The sequence below is a fragment of the Beta vulgaris genome, chromosome 9 (assembly GCF_026745355.1).
Source record: "Beta vulgaris subsp. vulgaris cultivar EL10 chromosome 9, EL10.2, whole genome shotgun sequence".
Classification (NCBI taxonomy): Eukaryota; Viridiplantae; Streptophyta; class Magnoliopsida; order Caryophyllales; family Amaranthaceae; genus Beta; species Beta vulgaris.
Genome location: NC_079210.1, coordinates 23,819,557 through 23,836,008, shown reverse-complemented (window position 1 = coordinate 23,836,008; position 16,452 = coordinate 23,819,557). Strand labels below are relative to the sequence as shown.

At 35.1% G+C, this 16,452-nt stretch overlaps 1 protein-coding gene across 2 annotated transcripts in view; it reads left to right on the top strand.

Moving 5' to 3' along the window:
- LOC104902804 (two pore calcium channel protein 1A) overlaps positions 1–7,723 on the top strand; it is a 40,482-nt gene extending 32,759 nt beyond the window's left edge. Inside the window, exons 19-24 of one of the 2 annotated variants that reach the window (XR_008967643.1) lie at positions 5–95; positions 933–1,019; positions 6,747–6,824; positions 7,007–7,047; positions 7,120–7,266; positions 7,372–7,723. Coding sequence is in view for 1 of the 2 variants with exons in the window: in XM_010690707.4 (XP_010689009.1) it covers positions 5–95; positions 933–1,019; positions 6,747–6,824; positions 7,007–7,047; positions 7,120–7,213 (391 nt within the window). In the remaining variant the exon portion in view is untranslated. The remainder of the gene's footprint in view (positions 1–4; positions 96–932; positions 1,020–6,746; positions 6,825–7,006; positions 7,048–7,119; positions 7,267–7,371) is intronic. The other variant, XM_010690707.4, reaches the window with a different exon arrangement.
- Positions 7,724–16,452: the final 8,729 nt, after the last annotated feature.

The window sequence follows — 16,452 nt, the reverse complement described above, 5'->3', positions numbered from 1 at the left end:
TCAGTTATTTTCTTTTCAACTTTAATGACTATCCCAATGCAATGGTGACAACATTCAATTTAGTAGTCATGGGGAACTGGCAAGCCTGGATGCAGGTATTCCTTGTTTATGTATTTTCTGTCTTTGTTTGTATGTTTTCTAGCTTGTCTTACCTGTAGAAAGGGTTACTTTTTTACCTGAGCTCTCAATCATTTTCTACAGTAATTAGTTGTGGTGTGTCTATCTGTTTTGTCTTCGTTTCCTCCCCCTCCTCATCCATCATCACCTTCCCCCCCCCCCCCCCTTCACTCTTCCCATCCATTACTGCTTCATGTTCATTATTTTAGGGTTACTACTAGAAGGAATATTGCTTATGGACTTATTTCTTTACAGGTTGAAGCTTAGGGTACTTTTTTATTGCATTCAAGTGGATATTGTGGTTTTTAGTTTTTTTTGGATTTATGGGATATTAGGTTAGGGATTTCTATATTTGCTTAAATAAGACGCAAGCTAGAGTATTTGGTGCCATTCACTGCCATTGATCATTGGTCTTAGAAAGGCCAAACACATTTGTAAGTAGCTGGGTGGCTTGGTTTTGTCAAAGGAACCTTGTAAATGGAAGTAGGGAGAAATTTCGGAGTTGGGACTCCATAGTCCAGTCAAGGAGATCAAAAAGAAGAAACTTGAAATAAGCTCTTGGCAAGTCCTATGCCGCTTGGCAACTTCGTCTTTCGATTTGTTGGGCAGTCATAATGATACATTATGATATACTCTATGCTAATATATTGATTCAGCATGCATATAAACATAATACGAAATAGTCATATGACATTGTATCTTATCATTGAATGAGCAGTGTTCATCTCTCTCTTCGACTCTTTACAAAGTGCAAACAGTTATAATTGGATGTTAATTGTTACTCTATTATTCAAAGGGACTCGTTTTTTTTCCAGACATACAGCGCATTGACGGGAACATCTTGGACTCTGGTTTACTTTGTTAGCTTTTACCTCATATCAGTGATGCTTATCTTGAATTTGGTAAGTAGCTCTTTTTTATTAACATACTTTGAATTGCTTCGTTCACTCTTGCTCATATAAGTTGCATATTATTCCCTTTTTGGAGGCATTACCGAAGAACATAGGTTGACATCATTTGCAGTCTGATAGAACTTTCTATTTGTAGATTACATTCGTGTGAGAACAACTCTTATATGAGATTGTGGAAACACTAAGTAGTAATCCTTTTTAACCAATAAGTATTCCATTTTGGCTGAAATGTAACCAATTTTTACCTTGTGGGGTCAATCATCCAAAAGAGTTACATTTTAAGGGAAAAAAAAAGGAAAAGAAAAAAAGAAAAAAATATTGCCATGTAATATCTTAGTAAGAGATTACATATTCACTAAAATGGATTACAATGCCACTATTCTCATGTTCTCATATAAAGAATGTTTTATGAGAACATTATCTTATATTTATAAATGAGAAAACTCATTGTATGAGAATAGTGGAATAGTGCTATGAATTTACATAGAGGACTGACCAAAAACAGTAGATTATGGGAGGGAGAAAAATGATTAGGTAAGAACAAGTGATGATAGTACTGAATTGAGTGGACAAATCACCGGTTACAACCTAGCCACTCTTTCGAGAGGAATGACACTCTCCCAAGCTAACACTACTAATTTCTCACCACAAATTTCAACATGCCAATCCCTTCGTAATCTTCTCTTATTTATAGTAGTACTACTCTAACTAAGTCCCTTATCTTCCTCCTCAACACACTTCTAAGTGAATTATATTACACTACCTAATATGCCCCTCCCCCTAATATTGATTCATAGCAAATAGTAATCTATTTTTGTAAAAATGTATTCCTTTGGTTAACTTAAAAATGTAATACTTTTGGAAGATTGGTCCCACAAGCGAGAAAATGGTTACATAGTAGCTAAAATAGATTATTTATTGGTGAGAAGGATTACTACTTACAATTGGTTTGGATAGGAACATGGAAGGGAAAGGAACTAAGGGGAGGGAAAGAGGAGGAAGGGGAGGGGAAAGGTGGAGCTCCAATTTACCTCCAAATCTCTCCAATGTTAAAGAGATGGTGTTCATATAAGGGATCCCTCTCTATCCCTCTCCTTCCTTCCCAAACCCCCTTTTCTTATTCCTCTTATCCAAACATAGTGTTATTGTTTTCATGTTCTTATATAAAGATCACTTTCATGGAAACCCAATCCTATATATATATATATATATATATATATATATATATATATATATATATATATATATATATATATATATATATATATATATATATATATATATGTAGAATAAACTTCAGGAGAGAATAATGGAATAGTAATCCATTTTAGTAAAAATTTAATCTTTCTCAAGATAGTACATGGTAATCATTTTTCTTAAAATTAAGCTATTTTAGAAAATTGGCCCCATAAAGGAAAAACAAGTACAATTCAACCAAAATGGCTACCTACATTATTGGTTTAAAGAAATTATATATATCCCAAAAGGATTACAATTTTGAGGAAAAAGGATTACCATGTAACATCTTAAAGAGTTTTTCTACGTTATACCCTAGTGTTTTTTTAGTTTCTACATTGTACCCCAATGTTTTCAAAGTTTTTATACAGTACCCTTAAACTTTTTTTTTTTTTTTTTAGGGGAACCCTTAAACTAACATTTTTTAATGGACAAATGTCCCTACCGCTATTTATACATTGTTAATTTCGTTTATTTTGTTAATTTAGTGGAGGTAATTTAACTTATTCATTGTCTTAAACATTGGAGAAAAAAATTTACAAATTAGATTAGCTCCACTGAATTACAAAAAATAGGAAAAATTTCAAAAAACTTTTATAAACAACTTTTTTTTAAAAAACTACCTTTGAAAAAATTTTCTTTCAAAAAACTACCTAATATAACATATTGCTTTCAATATAATACCATGTTACGTTTATATCGAATAGTAATCAATAGTAGCAAGAAAAAAAGAGAGAAACGATAAGGAGGAAATAATAGCAATTTACGATGACTCGATTATTATTTTTTTTTTTTTTTTTTTTTGAATAGTAAAATTAATTCATTAATAAAAAGTCATACGACATCTACATAAGCAATCGAATCAAACAAATACATAAGTTGAATCAAACAAAAATTTCCTTTATAAAAACTACGATCGTCAAACAAATCTTGCAATGTGGAACATCTCCCGCTTATATCGCTGGAAAATACAGCCTTGTTGGAGAGACAATCTAACGATCCCTTGTAGTCGTCAGGATGAATTCTGTCGGATTCATCTGACCGTATTCGAAAAATTGATAACCTTTGTGATCCCGCATAATTCTTCACCAACAAAATAAATTCACGGCAATCCATTAGATCTAGTATCCCGGATTGTAACCTGTAGAAATTCCCCCTCTAAAAGAGGAGAAAAACCCTGTCTTTCGAAGGAGGTCGAAAAACCTTGTCTTTCGAAGGAGATCGAAAAACCTTTTCTTACGAAGGAGATCGAAAACCCTTTCTTTCGAGGGAGAAATCGTTATTGGAAACCTAAAAACAAATAAAAAACAAAGGTGGGGGCTTTCCAACGGTAAAAACCGATGGAAGCCCCTTTAAAAATCAACAATGGAGGCTAGGGTTTTTGAAAGTAGGGAGGAGAGAGGGGAGAGAGAAAAGTTCCGTTCACAATCCTTAGATTACTCGATTATTAGTTATTAGACCCCATTTATGGTAAAATGGTAGTATATTGAAACAAATTTGTTATATAAGGTAGCTTTCTTAAAGAAAATTTTTAAAAGGTAGTTTTTTGAAAAAATTTGATTATAAAAGGTAATTTTATAAAATTTTCCCTAAAAAGTAAATGAAATTAATGGGGTATAATTAGCGATAGGGGTATTGTGCATTAAAAAACTGAGTTTGAAGGTACCATGTAGGATGTTAAAAAGGTTGGGGTATAATGTAGAAACTAAAGAACACAAGGCATAATAAAATAAAATAAAACCCATCTTAAAACATGATTATATGTTTACAAAACGGGATTACTATTCCATTGTTCTCACATTCTTAAGTAAGAGTTGTTCTCACCTAAACTTTATTCTATATATATAAACTAGGTTAGTACCCGTGCTATGCACGGCTGTAAAAAAATAAAATGTATGGTTCTTTTTAATAATAAAGGTATTATTTAAAATTTGACATAATTAATTCTTGGTATTGATGGTGTATTAAAGAATTTTTAAATAATCTAATTATTACTTAATTATATACTAAGATATAATATACGCAAAACCATATTCTATATTTCTTATATTAATTGCCACAAATGTCTTTTTGAATTGTTCATATATTTGTCACATGCTTTTTTAGAAATGATTGTTTTTAGTTGGTTTCCACACTTTACTCACCCGAACATTTCTCCCTACTCTTTTCTCCTCCAAAAAATTTGTCCTGTTCTTCATTTATTCAGGAGAAAGAGCTTTATATTATAATATGATAATATAACTTTTTTTAATAGGATAATATAAGTTTTTTTTTGTTAAAAGAAGTGATTTTCCTTACAAAGAAAAGTTAGATAACACAACTACTTATATTTAAAGAAAAAAAAAAAGGAGAAAATGGTCTATACGACAATGGCCAAAGAAAAAAATGGACATTATCATTTATGTTTTATCATCTTACATTACAAGTTGCCTAGAAAGTACCAGAAAGAAAAAAAAAACAACATATAAGTAATAGAACTAAAAGTGATATTAGACGGTGGACAAAAACTTCTATCATCTTCATCTCCCGTCCCTCATTCTTTCTTTCCAAAAGTAAAACAAATAAATTTTCCCCTTATGTTCTTATTAGGATTTTTTTAATAAGAATAATACAAACTTTTATACATTTTTTCGCAATAATATAAACTTTTGACGTTTTTTAATAATACAAACTTTTGATCAAAATATTTCCAGTAAGGCAATACTAGTTATTAACTTATTGTATTAGGTAACAAGTTGAGGTGGTTCAGGTGGGTGGGGGTTGGGGGAGGAGGGAAAAAAAATATCTATATCATTTTGTTTTACCGGTTACAATTTTGATGTAAAGTTTATATTATTAAAAAATATTCAAAAGTTTTGTTATTGCGAGAGAGAGAACAAGCAAAATTTTATATTTTTGTAGTTAAAAAATCCTTCTTATTAATCGAATATTTAGTTGTTGAGAGTGTAATCCACATGTGTCCCACATTGGAAGAATTGAAAGTATATGACTAATATATAAGCTAATGGGTTACTCCACCTATCACCATATGGTTTTAGGATGGAACCCCATTGGGCTTGTGTGTGGTCATACTCTTCTCTTGTGTGGGCTGCGCTGAGCCCACCGAGATTTGTCATTAGTAATTCTGGGTAGGAAAAAAGGGAAACTTGAAACAAGTATTCAACATCTTGGTGGCTGGTGACAGTATTAGATATGAACTTTAGATCGATTGCGGGCCTACATAAACAATCAAATTAGGGGTAAGAATCTGGGTTTCACCTATAGTAGTTTTCTCAAAACACTGGCGCTTGTATTCGTATGGGGGAGGCTCCGATTTTTTATTGATTTCACTTTTGTTAATTACTAACAAATCTGATGATAGATTAACAAAAAAAAAGGGGGAAAGAGGGAGAAGGTATTTATGGGAATTACTACTAAATCAGATGATAGAGTAACAAAATTTTCTACACAAATGGAATGTAGATTAAGGAGAATAAACAAAACATAAGAAATTTTCTAATAACATTTGCAATCAGATCAAACTATAAAACAATTACCTGAGTTTCAACATTGTATACGTCATTTTCATCATTCTTTTTTTTCGAATTTCGTAACAAATCTCAGTAATATCAACATCAAAGATAAATAAGGAGGAAGATAATGATCATATTTAATAGAAAGATTAATTAAAGGAAGACCCATTACAATTTTTTTTTTTGCGTTTCAAGTTTGAGTAATAGAGAATGAAGGACAGAGAACTGTGCGCCAGGAAGATGAAGGGAATGAATATGGGATAGATATGTGAATTTTGCCAGGAAGATAAACCAAAAGAAAAAGGGATAATCATAAATGCTTTTTATTGGAAACAAATAACGTCAGACTACTTTTTTTCCAAGAAAGAAGCAAGTTCAGTTTTTTTTTAAAAAAGAGCATGACATCATCTGTACATTTAGGTGGGATTTAGAATGACCAGAACATGTCACGTAGGATAGTTTTTGGAGAAAAGCTGAATAGTGTATTCTCTTTTAGTATATAGTAATAGATATAGACCAAATTCTTACATGAGTACGTGAGAACATTATGTAGTAATCCATCTTAGCTAAAATGTAACAATTTTTTTCCTTTGGGGGCCAAGATTCCAAAAGGATTGCATTTTAAAAAAAACGATTGCCATGCAGTATCTATCTACTATAATGGATTACATTTTTACTAATATGTAGATTGTGATGCCACTATTCTCACGTCTAGAACTATATCCTATATATTATTTTTATTATTTGGACTCTATCTATTGAAGATTAAGCTTCTATGTCCCAGAATTTAGAAAAAACAAAAAATGATTACTTTATATGATAACCTATGGTCTGTAGATGGTTAAACTTCTTTAACAATAGAGCTGCTAGTTTACATTTGCATAGAGAGGTATTCCTATATCATTGATTTGCTGACATATTTTAGTAGTTTCTATTGTGACAACTAACGGAAAGCGTTGAATGGTTCCAGATTATTGCGTTTGTGTTGGAAGCATTCTTCTCAGAACTGGAGCTTGAGGAATCAGAAGAAGAAGCTGATGAAGAGAAGGTCAGTGGCGTTCACTAACTAATTATCCTTGGGACTTTATTTTTGTTGCGACTCATTCCACTTTTTTTGCGAGAACATAATAGATGTCAGGTTACTATTGCGTGATTTATGTGTTCATTTGTTCGAAGTCATCCTACTATGCATGTTGAAGCTAAATAACCATTGCTTACTTCTGTCTACAGGAGAAAACAAAAACAGATCGCCGCCGCCGCCGATATACTGGGTATGCATTAGAATTAGGTAGCCTATAGCAAAATCTATTTGAGAAGCTGATAATCTGAAATTTTTTCTTCAGACATAAATCACGAAGCCAAAGAGTTGATATACTACTCCATCGTATCTTGAGTTCAGAGTTGGACAAATCAGAAGACTGCGAGGAGGCAGCATAGGTGTTTCCTTCACTCAATCTTGCATCCTTTCCATTCCTTTTTCTTCCAATGGGGTTAGAAAGATGCATCCGCAGTTTTTCAATTTAAACGCGTTAGATCTCATCCTCTATCATTGCAAATTTGTAATATTTTAACGTCGCGTGAAATTTAATGGACAGATCGCTGTGGCTGGCTCTACAATTGAATCATTGATTGAACTTTGAACCACCTACATTGACATTGAAACTTCTTACCTGCGGGCTGTGCATAATGAAAAATGTGGAAAGATGTGATGTGTGAATGTCCAATAATGGTTCAACTATTTTCTTTTACTTTTTCCAATTTTTAACCGAAATTTGTGTTACATGCTGTTCCGTATAGCTGTCATTGTATGGAGGTGTCTTCGCCTTGAGTGTTGTAATTTCGAGAATCGGCATAGAGATGATTGTTCATTACAACTTTGAAGTCTACTTAGATTGAAGTTCAATGTTCATAAGTATCCTAAAGTGAAATTTGTGCTTTTTTTACTTATCAATTTTCCACTAGGGACTTTCTAATTGATGCTTCGGGTTCAAGCAGGATAAGTTACCGCTAGGGGCTGGCAATTGATCGACTTGGGTTGGGTTCGGATTGGCCCATTTACTTAAACAGGTTGACATGCCCAACCCAACCCAATCCAACCTGTTTAGTTAAACGGGTTGGGATTTTTGACACAACCCGATAATCATTGGGTCTACCTGAAAAGCATCTTCTAATATCTATTAGCTGCAATTCGTTTATTAATTACTTGGTATTTTACATTCGAGGAACTTTGAAGTACTAAAAAGTATACAGCACAAGAAGACAAATTTAAATAAAATACATTTTTATTGTCGTTTAACTTGGAAATTTGTTTTTTGGATGGAAAAACAAATTGGTTAGTGGGTTAATCCAACTCGAATTTGACCCATTTAAATAAACGGGTTAAATGGGTTGAAATTAGGCTGAAAAAACTCATTTAATTACACAAGTTGGATTGGGTCGACCCATTTATTCAAACAGGCATAAAATTTTGACCTAATTTGTTATTATTAGGTTAATTTCGGATTGGGTTGGTAGTTTGGGTCGGCTATTGCTAGCTCAAAGTATGATGTGAATAGCACAACTTGAACAATACCATAACAACACTTATTGGTTTACTGATGTTTAGTATGACGATGCACCTATTTAATTTGTTGTTTGCAATATCAGCTTGCCTAAATCCGTCGTCTATTCCGCATGATTGCTTTAAAGGATTTAGCAGGTCATTTTTTGCAACAAGATGCATCTATTTTCTAGGGAGTTCAATTCCTTAGTTATTCCACGGTTAAGCATAATTGACTCGGAGTATTATTGGGATGGGTGATCTTCTTGAAGGTTTCTCAGGGTACGCATAAATGAGGACAAAACCCATCACAAGAACTTGTGTTGGTTATTCAGGACAGTTGCGCATTAATGACGATAGACTCGACTTCGGATGGGTCGAGTGTTACAAATAGATCAGGACAACCCTACGACTGTGTGCTGATTGTGTGGATAATTAATCCAAGGTTAATCACCTAATGGGGGGGAGGATACTGGGGTTATATCGGCGACTGGAATCGATTATGTGATTAGTTTTTAGGCTGGGGCGACCCACAAGTTGTTTTTGCTTAATATATGGAGTTCTTAGACGCAACGAGGGTATTGTTTTCCTCAAGTGGGGGGTGTATGTATGTAACACCCCGATAATTCTCTTTTTCTAGAAATAACTTTATAATAAACCTTAGAGAATTACCCAGGCATTATCGCCCGTGTGATAACGTTTCGGCTTACTCAGAATTTTGCAGCGGAAAACTTATTAAAAATCAACTTTATTAAAACTTATGAAACCAACTGACAATGTCAGAATTAAACACACCAACTTAAACTATTGTCTGAAAATATAAACTCCTAGAAAACAACTTAAATAAAACTAATGTCACAAGAGCCTCTCCATTCCAGATTTCCCAATGATATGCATCATCGAACCTGTAATGTCAATGATGTCTTGATTCTGCTTCCCCGAAGGATCACCACAGGATCAATAGGCAAAGCCATGATCACAAACACAGACAAGCACGTAATCAGCAAAGCTGAGTACTACATATCAGACATACATAACCCTAAACATGATACTAGAAAAACATAACTTGCAGGAATAGATAATAATAAAAATATAACAATCTGCAGACGACTCCTACTGAACTAGACCAAACTTTTATTTCTTCTTTAATGGAATAGTTATGGGACGAGTTGTCTATACTGAAGTAGGAGATATGGAGCTACACATATTCCAAATTGACCTGCGATATCGAGAACCTTTGAGCTAAAAGGAAAGGTGATCAATCCAATCCTAGAAAATACATATCACGGCGACTATGTATCCCAACCCTTAGTGTCCAACTCTAGACGTGCACCAGTCTAAAGTCTATAACCTACTCTCGTTTCACTTTACGTTGCATTCATTTTAATACTTGTGTTGACACCAACCAAGCACATAACACATATAACTAATAATCACATAAACATCACAAAACTCCTTTTTATCTTAGAATTAACAAGTGTTCACAACTTATCATCCAAGACTCCTTTAACTTCTTTTATTCTTTACTAACTTGCCTGTTGAACCTAGCCAACAGTAAACTGTATCTTTATATATATATAACTCATACTTACCAAATAAGATCCGCGGTTCTTATAAGATAAATAAAATACTCAGAATCTATGTAACACATGATTCAACTTACTTACATTAATTCACTCACGAATTAATACATAACTGACTTATCTGCTTGCATCAAACTTCCATACAAACATACTCATAAAATCTTCTAGTTTACATGTAGCACATAGGCAAATAACATGTAAAACAATTCAGTAAATCATATATAGAACAACAAGTCCTATACATGATACTTAAATAAAAATCCCTAAAGCATGTTTCTAAATCATATAGCACGTAGACTATGTACGTACCTTGTTAAACGAATCGTAGGCCACTTTTACGCTCTAAAAGTTCCCTACTATGAATTCTCCGCCTAGAAAATAAAATAATAAATAAATACTTGAACTAAAAATTACAGCAACTTTAAAAAGTCCCAAACCCTTTTAAACGTCTTTAAAATCGTTTTTATGTATTAAACTTTCGTTATTTTTAATCCCTAGTATAGTACAACTATTCTAGTGATTAAAAATCATTAAAAACCTTAAAATCATACTTTCTGAATTCCAGCACTTATAAAATTTATAAACTTCTGAAAATATTTAATACATATAAAATCATATGCTAACCAAACTCATATTTATACTTTAAATATATAGTTTCTAGTGATTAAAACCCTAAAACATATCTTTCATAATAAAAACTGAAAATAATAAATCTGAAATTTATTATTTTTCATATATGACAACCGAAATATATTTTCATATAAAATAATAATTTAAATCATAAACATGCTAATAAAAATAAAATAATAAAAATTAATACTTTAATGGAATCTTAGAGGAGAAGAAAAGAAAAACAACCAAAACAAGAGGAAGGAAGGGCACCGGCAGGCTGTGACAGCAGCAAGGGGCGGCGGCAGCAGCTTTCTTGGTTCAAAAAGTTTGTGACGTTTCTTGTTCAACAAGAAACGTTACTTAGCGAAGAAGAAACAATCTTTGAGAGAAAAATATGAAACTCACGCACAAAGGAAGAGGAGAGAGAAAAGCGGTGAGAGAGAAAGAAAGTTCACGTGCAAGGGAGGAAGAGAAATAAGTGTAGGGTAAAATATTTGGGTTTTTAGGATATTTAAATAGGCTAATCCTTTGGGCTTAGGAAAAGAGATTTCAATAATTAAAACTTTGATGACTAATCAAGATGGGCTTTTAGGACTTTAGTCATCAAATATCCTTTCCCTTTTTATTACTTTTGGGCTTTCGATTCCATTAACTTTCTTTTCAAATATGCTTTTAATAATTAAACTCTTATTAAAACATGCTTAATTAAAATATTACAAATTTATTAAGCTATGAAAAATATTTTTAGTTGACTTTTAAAATAGTCAACCCTTTTTAAAATCAAATCATTTTCCAAACTCATTTGGATTTAAATATAACTACATAAATACTTTAATATATTTATGAAAATCCTTTAAAATTGTGGGGGATTACAGTCTACCCCCCTTAAAAGAAGTTTCGTCCCGAAACTTAACACAAAACCCTCGTACTTTCAAAAGTTTGAACTAACATTTCGAAAACTTTTGGAGAAAAGGTAGTGCCTCTCGTGCACTTTCCCATTTTTAAAACACTTGTGTTACTTATGAACACTTTTCTTATGCGGAGACTCTACTTCTTTTGCACTAACATGTGCAAATTGCCCAACATAGGCATACATATGCATGAAAATCTCATAAAAATAGCAAAAGCGCGAAATTTATCGCATTCTACCCCCCTTAAAGAAAACGAGTTACGCCCTCGTAACTCACCTCAAGGAATAGGTCTGGATACTTTTTCTTCATATCCTCTTCGGCTTCCCACGTTGCCTCTTCTGACTCGTGGTTAGACCAAAGAACTTTGACAATATGAACATCCTTGTTCGCTACTACGCACTTTCCTGTCGAGAATCTTGACAGGTCTTTCCTCATATGTGAGGCTACTATCTATCTGAATCTTCAGGCTCTAACACATGGCGCTCATCAGGGATATAGCGCTTCAAGTTGGGATATATGAAAACATCATGCATCTTTTCAAACTCCATTGGCAATGCCAATCTATAAGCTACTTTCCCAATGCGCTCCAAAATCTCATATGGGCCTACATATTTAGCACTAGCTTGCCCTTTTTCCCAAATCTCATAACGCCTTTAGTGGGTGATACTTTCAGGAATACTTTATCACCTACAGCGAACTCATTGCATAACTCTTCTGCCTATCTTGCGCAGCTTGAATTCGTGCCTGAATCAATCTGCATTCTTGACGGTCTCCTCAATAATTCAGTCCCCAAAACTATTTTCACTAAAGTCATTCCAGCAAATGGGACTTCTACACTTCCGTCCATATAACGCTCAAAAGGTGCCATCTTTATACTCGCATGGTAACTATTGTTGTAAGAAACTCAATCAAATCTAATTGGTCCTCCCAACTCCTTGAAAATCTATAGCACAAGCTCGAACATATCCTCCATAGTTTGATTAGTCCTCTCAGTCTGACCATCGGTCGCAGGGTGAAAGGCGGTACTCATCTTTAATGTTGTCCCAAGGTTTATTGGACCTTTTTCCAAAACTTAGATAGAAATCTAGAGTCACGATCCGAAGATAATGTCCTTTGGAACTCCATGCAACTCACTACATGCTTGATATAGGTTGCAGCGAGTTGCTTCTTCTTCCATGTCTCCTTAATAGGTATGAACACGGCGGACTTGGTCAGTCTATCCACTATAACCCAAATGGTATCATTTCCACTCCTCGACTTGGGTAAGGCAGTCACAAAGTCCATAGAAATGAATCCCACTTCCATCCAGGAACCTCTAACGATTGAACTTTCCCCATGGGTCTCTTATGGTCTATCTTCACTTTCTGACAGGTTAGACACTTAGACACATACTCAGCTACCTCTCGCTTCATGTTCGGCCACCAATAGATCACCTTAAGGTCTTTATACAGCTTGTCACCCCCAGGGTGCACAGAATATGGAGTTTGTGCCCCTCGTCCATAAGACGTCTCTTAAGATCATTGCACTTCTGTGGTACACACCACCTCCCTTTAAACCTTAGACTCCCATCATCATGAATCTTGAAGTCTACTTCCTTACCTTGCTTCATTTTCTCCTTAATCTTGTCTAGATGCTCATCCCCGACTTGACCCTCAATAATCTCATCGAAAACTGACACTCCCAAAGAAAGATTACTAAGTCTAGCCTCACTTTCCCCAGGATTTAAAATTTCTAGGCTCAACCTTTGCATATCTCTACACAACTCCTCAGGGACTATCAAAGCACTCAAGCTATGACTCGATTTTCGACTCAAGGCGTCAGCACCACATTTGCTTTCCCCTCATGATACTGGATTCTAGATCATAATCCTTAATCAACTCTAGCCATCTTCTTTGCCTCATATTCAAGTCTTTTTGGGTAAATATGTACTTCAACTCTTATGGTCTGTAAATATCTTGCAAGTTGCTCCATAAAGATAATGTCTCCAAATCTTCAATGCAAACACTATGGCAGCTAACTCTAGATCATGGGTAGGGTAATTAGCCTCATAAGGTTTCAATTGACGCGACGCATAAGCTATTACCTTACCATTCTGTTGCAACACACAACCCAAACCATTTTTCGAAGCATCACTATAGACCTCAAATCCCTCATTCCCATCAGGTAGGGTTAAAACAGGTGCAGTGGTTAAACGATCCTTCAAGATCTGAAAGCTTCCTCACACTTCTCATTCCACTCAAACTTGGACTCCTTTTTCATCAAATTAGTCATAGGTCTTGCTATCTTCGAGAAATCTCTCACAAATCTCCTATAATAGCCAGCTAAACCCAAGAAACTCCTAATGTCAGACACACTCTTTGGAGTTGGCCACTCACTCACAGCTTGAATCTTAGCAGGATCTACTGAGACTCCTTCCTTAGACACAAAATGACCCAAGAATGCTACTTTCTCCAAACGAAACTCACACTTAGAGAACTTGGCATATAGTTGGTTCTTCTCAAGTTTCCAAGATAATCCTCAAATGTTCATCATGCTCGGTTTCATTCCTCGAATATATCAAAATGTCATCAATGAAAACCACTACGAACTTATCAAAAACTCATGAAAGTTCTATTCATCAAGTCCATAAATATAGCAGGAGCATTTGTTAACCCAAATGGCATTACAGTGAACTCGTAGTGACCATAACGCGTTCTAAAGGCAGTCTTAGGTACATCCTTATCGGCTACCCTCAATTGATGATATCCTGAACGTAAGTCAATCTTCGAGAACACACTCGCTCCATTCAGTTGATCGAATAGGTCATCTATTCTAGGCAAAGGGTACTTGTTTTTGATGGTAACATTGTTCAACTCCCTATAGTCTATACATAATCTCATACTCCCATCCTTTTTCTTCACGAACAAAACAGGAGCTCCCCAAGGCGATGCACTAGGTCTGATATAACCCTTATCCAAAAGTTCTTGCAATTGTGTCTTTAACTCACTCATCTCAGGAGGTGCCATTCTATAAGGTGCCTTAGATATAGGTGCAGTTCCAGGAACTAAGTCTATGGTAAACTCAACAGCTCTTGCAGGCGGCATACCTGAAATTTCACTCGGAAATACGTCCATAAACTCATTCACTATCGGAACATCCTCAAGTTTCAACTCAGCTTCCTTACTCACATCTTGCACGCTACAGAAAAAACAGCTCACAGCCCTTTCTCATCAACTTCTGCACTTGCATAGCAGAGATCACTCCAAAGTTCTTAGGTTTCCTAAATCGTCTATATGAGGTCAATTTTCCCGAAGGGTTTCTCAACACTCTACTTTTGAACTTCACAATCGATCCTGGCCTTGTAATGACTCAACCAGTTCATCCCAAGAATCACATCTAAATCTCCTAAGTTAAACTCGATTAAATCGGATGGAAAGACACTCCCTCCTATCTTCAAAGGTAAGTTCTTGAACAACTTAGTACACTTAACGACTTCCCCAGTAGGAATACTAACAGACAAGTCAATTAACTCATACTCTACTAATCCCAGACTCTTTAGAACAGAAAACGAAATAAAAGAATAGGTCGCCCCCGAATCAAATAACGTTTTAACGAAAACTGAATTAATAGAGAAATTACCAGTTACCACATCCGCGGATCTCTCTGCTTCGCTATGACTCATCACGAACACTTTTCCCGCAGGTTTGTTATGGGTAGGATTTTCATTAGCAGTAGGCCTACTATGGTTTCCTTGGTTATTCTGACCTCCAGGCTTAGGACCCTGGTTCCCTATCTGATTTGACCCTGGTCTAGCCTGATTACTGTTTCCCTGAGTCTTCATACATTTTCCGTGCTTAGCGTAACACTCATACTCCCTGTGGCCCTTCTTTTGACAATAATGGCAGGCCACTGGCTCTCCCTTACAGTCTCTCCCAAGATGGTTTTTGTCACACAACTTGCAATTGTGAACCCTCTCATGTTTACCCTGACTACGGTTATCCTGGTTGCTCCTTCCTTGAAAGTTCCCATTTCCATTCCGGTTTTTCTTAAAGTTACCTTGGTTTCCCCCAGTACTAACCTCTTTTCTCTTTTCACCAACTATCCCATTCTTCTTGTCCCTCCTGGATTGCAATCCATAAATATGTGAAGCTCTCGCATACACCACGTCTAACGATGTAAAGGTCTCACCCCCTATTCACAGCTGGATTTCATTAGTCAACCCCTGTTCGAACCTCTGAGCCTTAAGCTCCTCAGTAGCTACCACCTCAGGTGCAAACCTAGACAACACTATGAACTTGCTATAATACTTAGAGATGGTCATGCTCTCCATCCTAAGATTGACAAACTCTTAGGCCTTTAGTTTCCTCATAAAAGCAGGGTAAAACATTTCTCTTAAAGCAACAATAAAAGATTCCCAAATAAACTCTTTCATAATACCGAGTCTAGTCTCATTCTCTTTCTACTATAAGTCAGTCTCATCTTTCAGATACAATATAACTTGACCTACTTTCACACTCTCAGGACAGTTCACAGCCCCAAAAATCTTTTCAAACGCCCTAATCCGACTCTCTAAGAGGATATGGTCAGCTTACCCCTTGAGGTACGACAGTTTATTCTTAGCTAGTCTCTCCAACATGTCCCGGCAGAATCGGGACACTCAACTTTTCGAGTGCAATTCTTTGCCAATAGGCGGATAACAGAAGCTAAGGCATCATTATTGATTGACACTCTACTTTGCAACTGAAATTTAACGTAACTCTACTTTCGTTTCGATTCAGACTTACTTGCCATTTCCTACAAAGGTAACATTTGATTTGACCATAAAGATCGCATCAACAAACAATTCCACTAAGTTCCGACATGAAGTGTTCTCTAATAATCACACAATCAACTATGTGAAATATATTCACATCAACGTGCAAGTAGAAACAAGCAAGCAGGAATATAATCACATAATGAAAGATAATAAAATAATAAAAATTTTCCCATCACGTGCCCAGAACAAATTCGTACTCACTCATATAAATAAATAATAGCTTTTATTCCTCAATC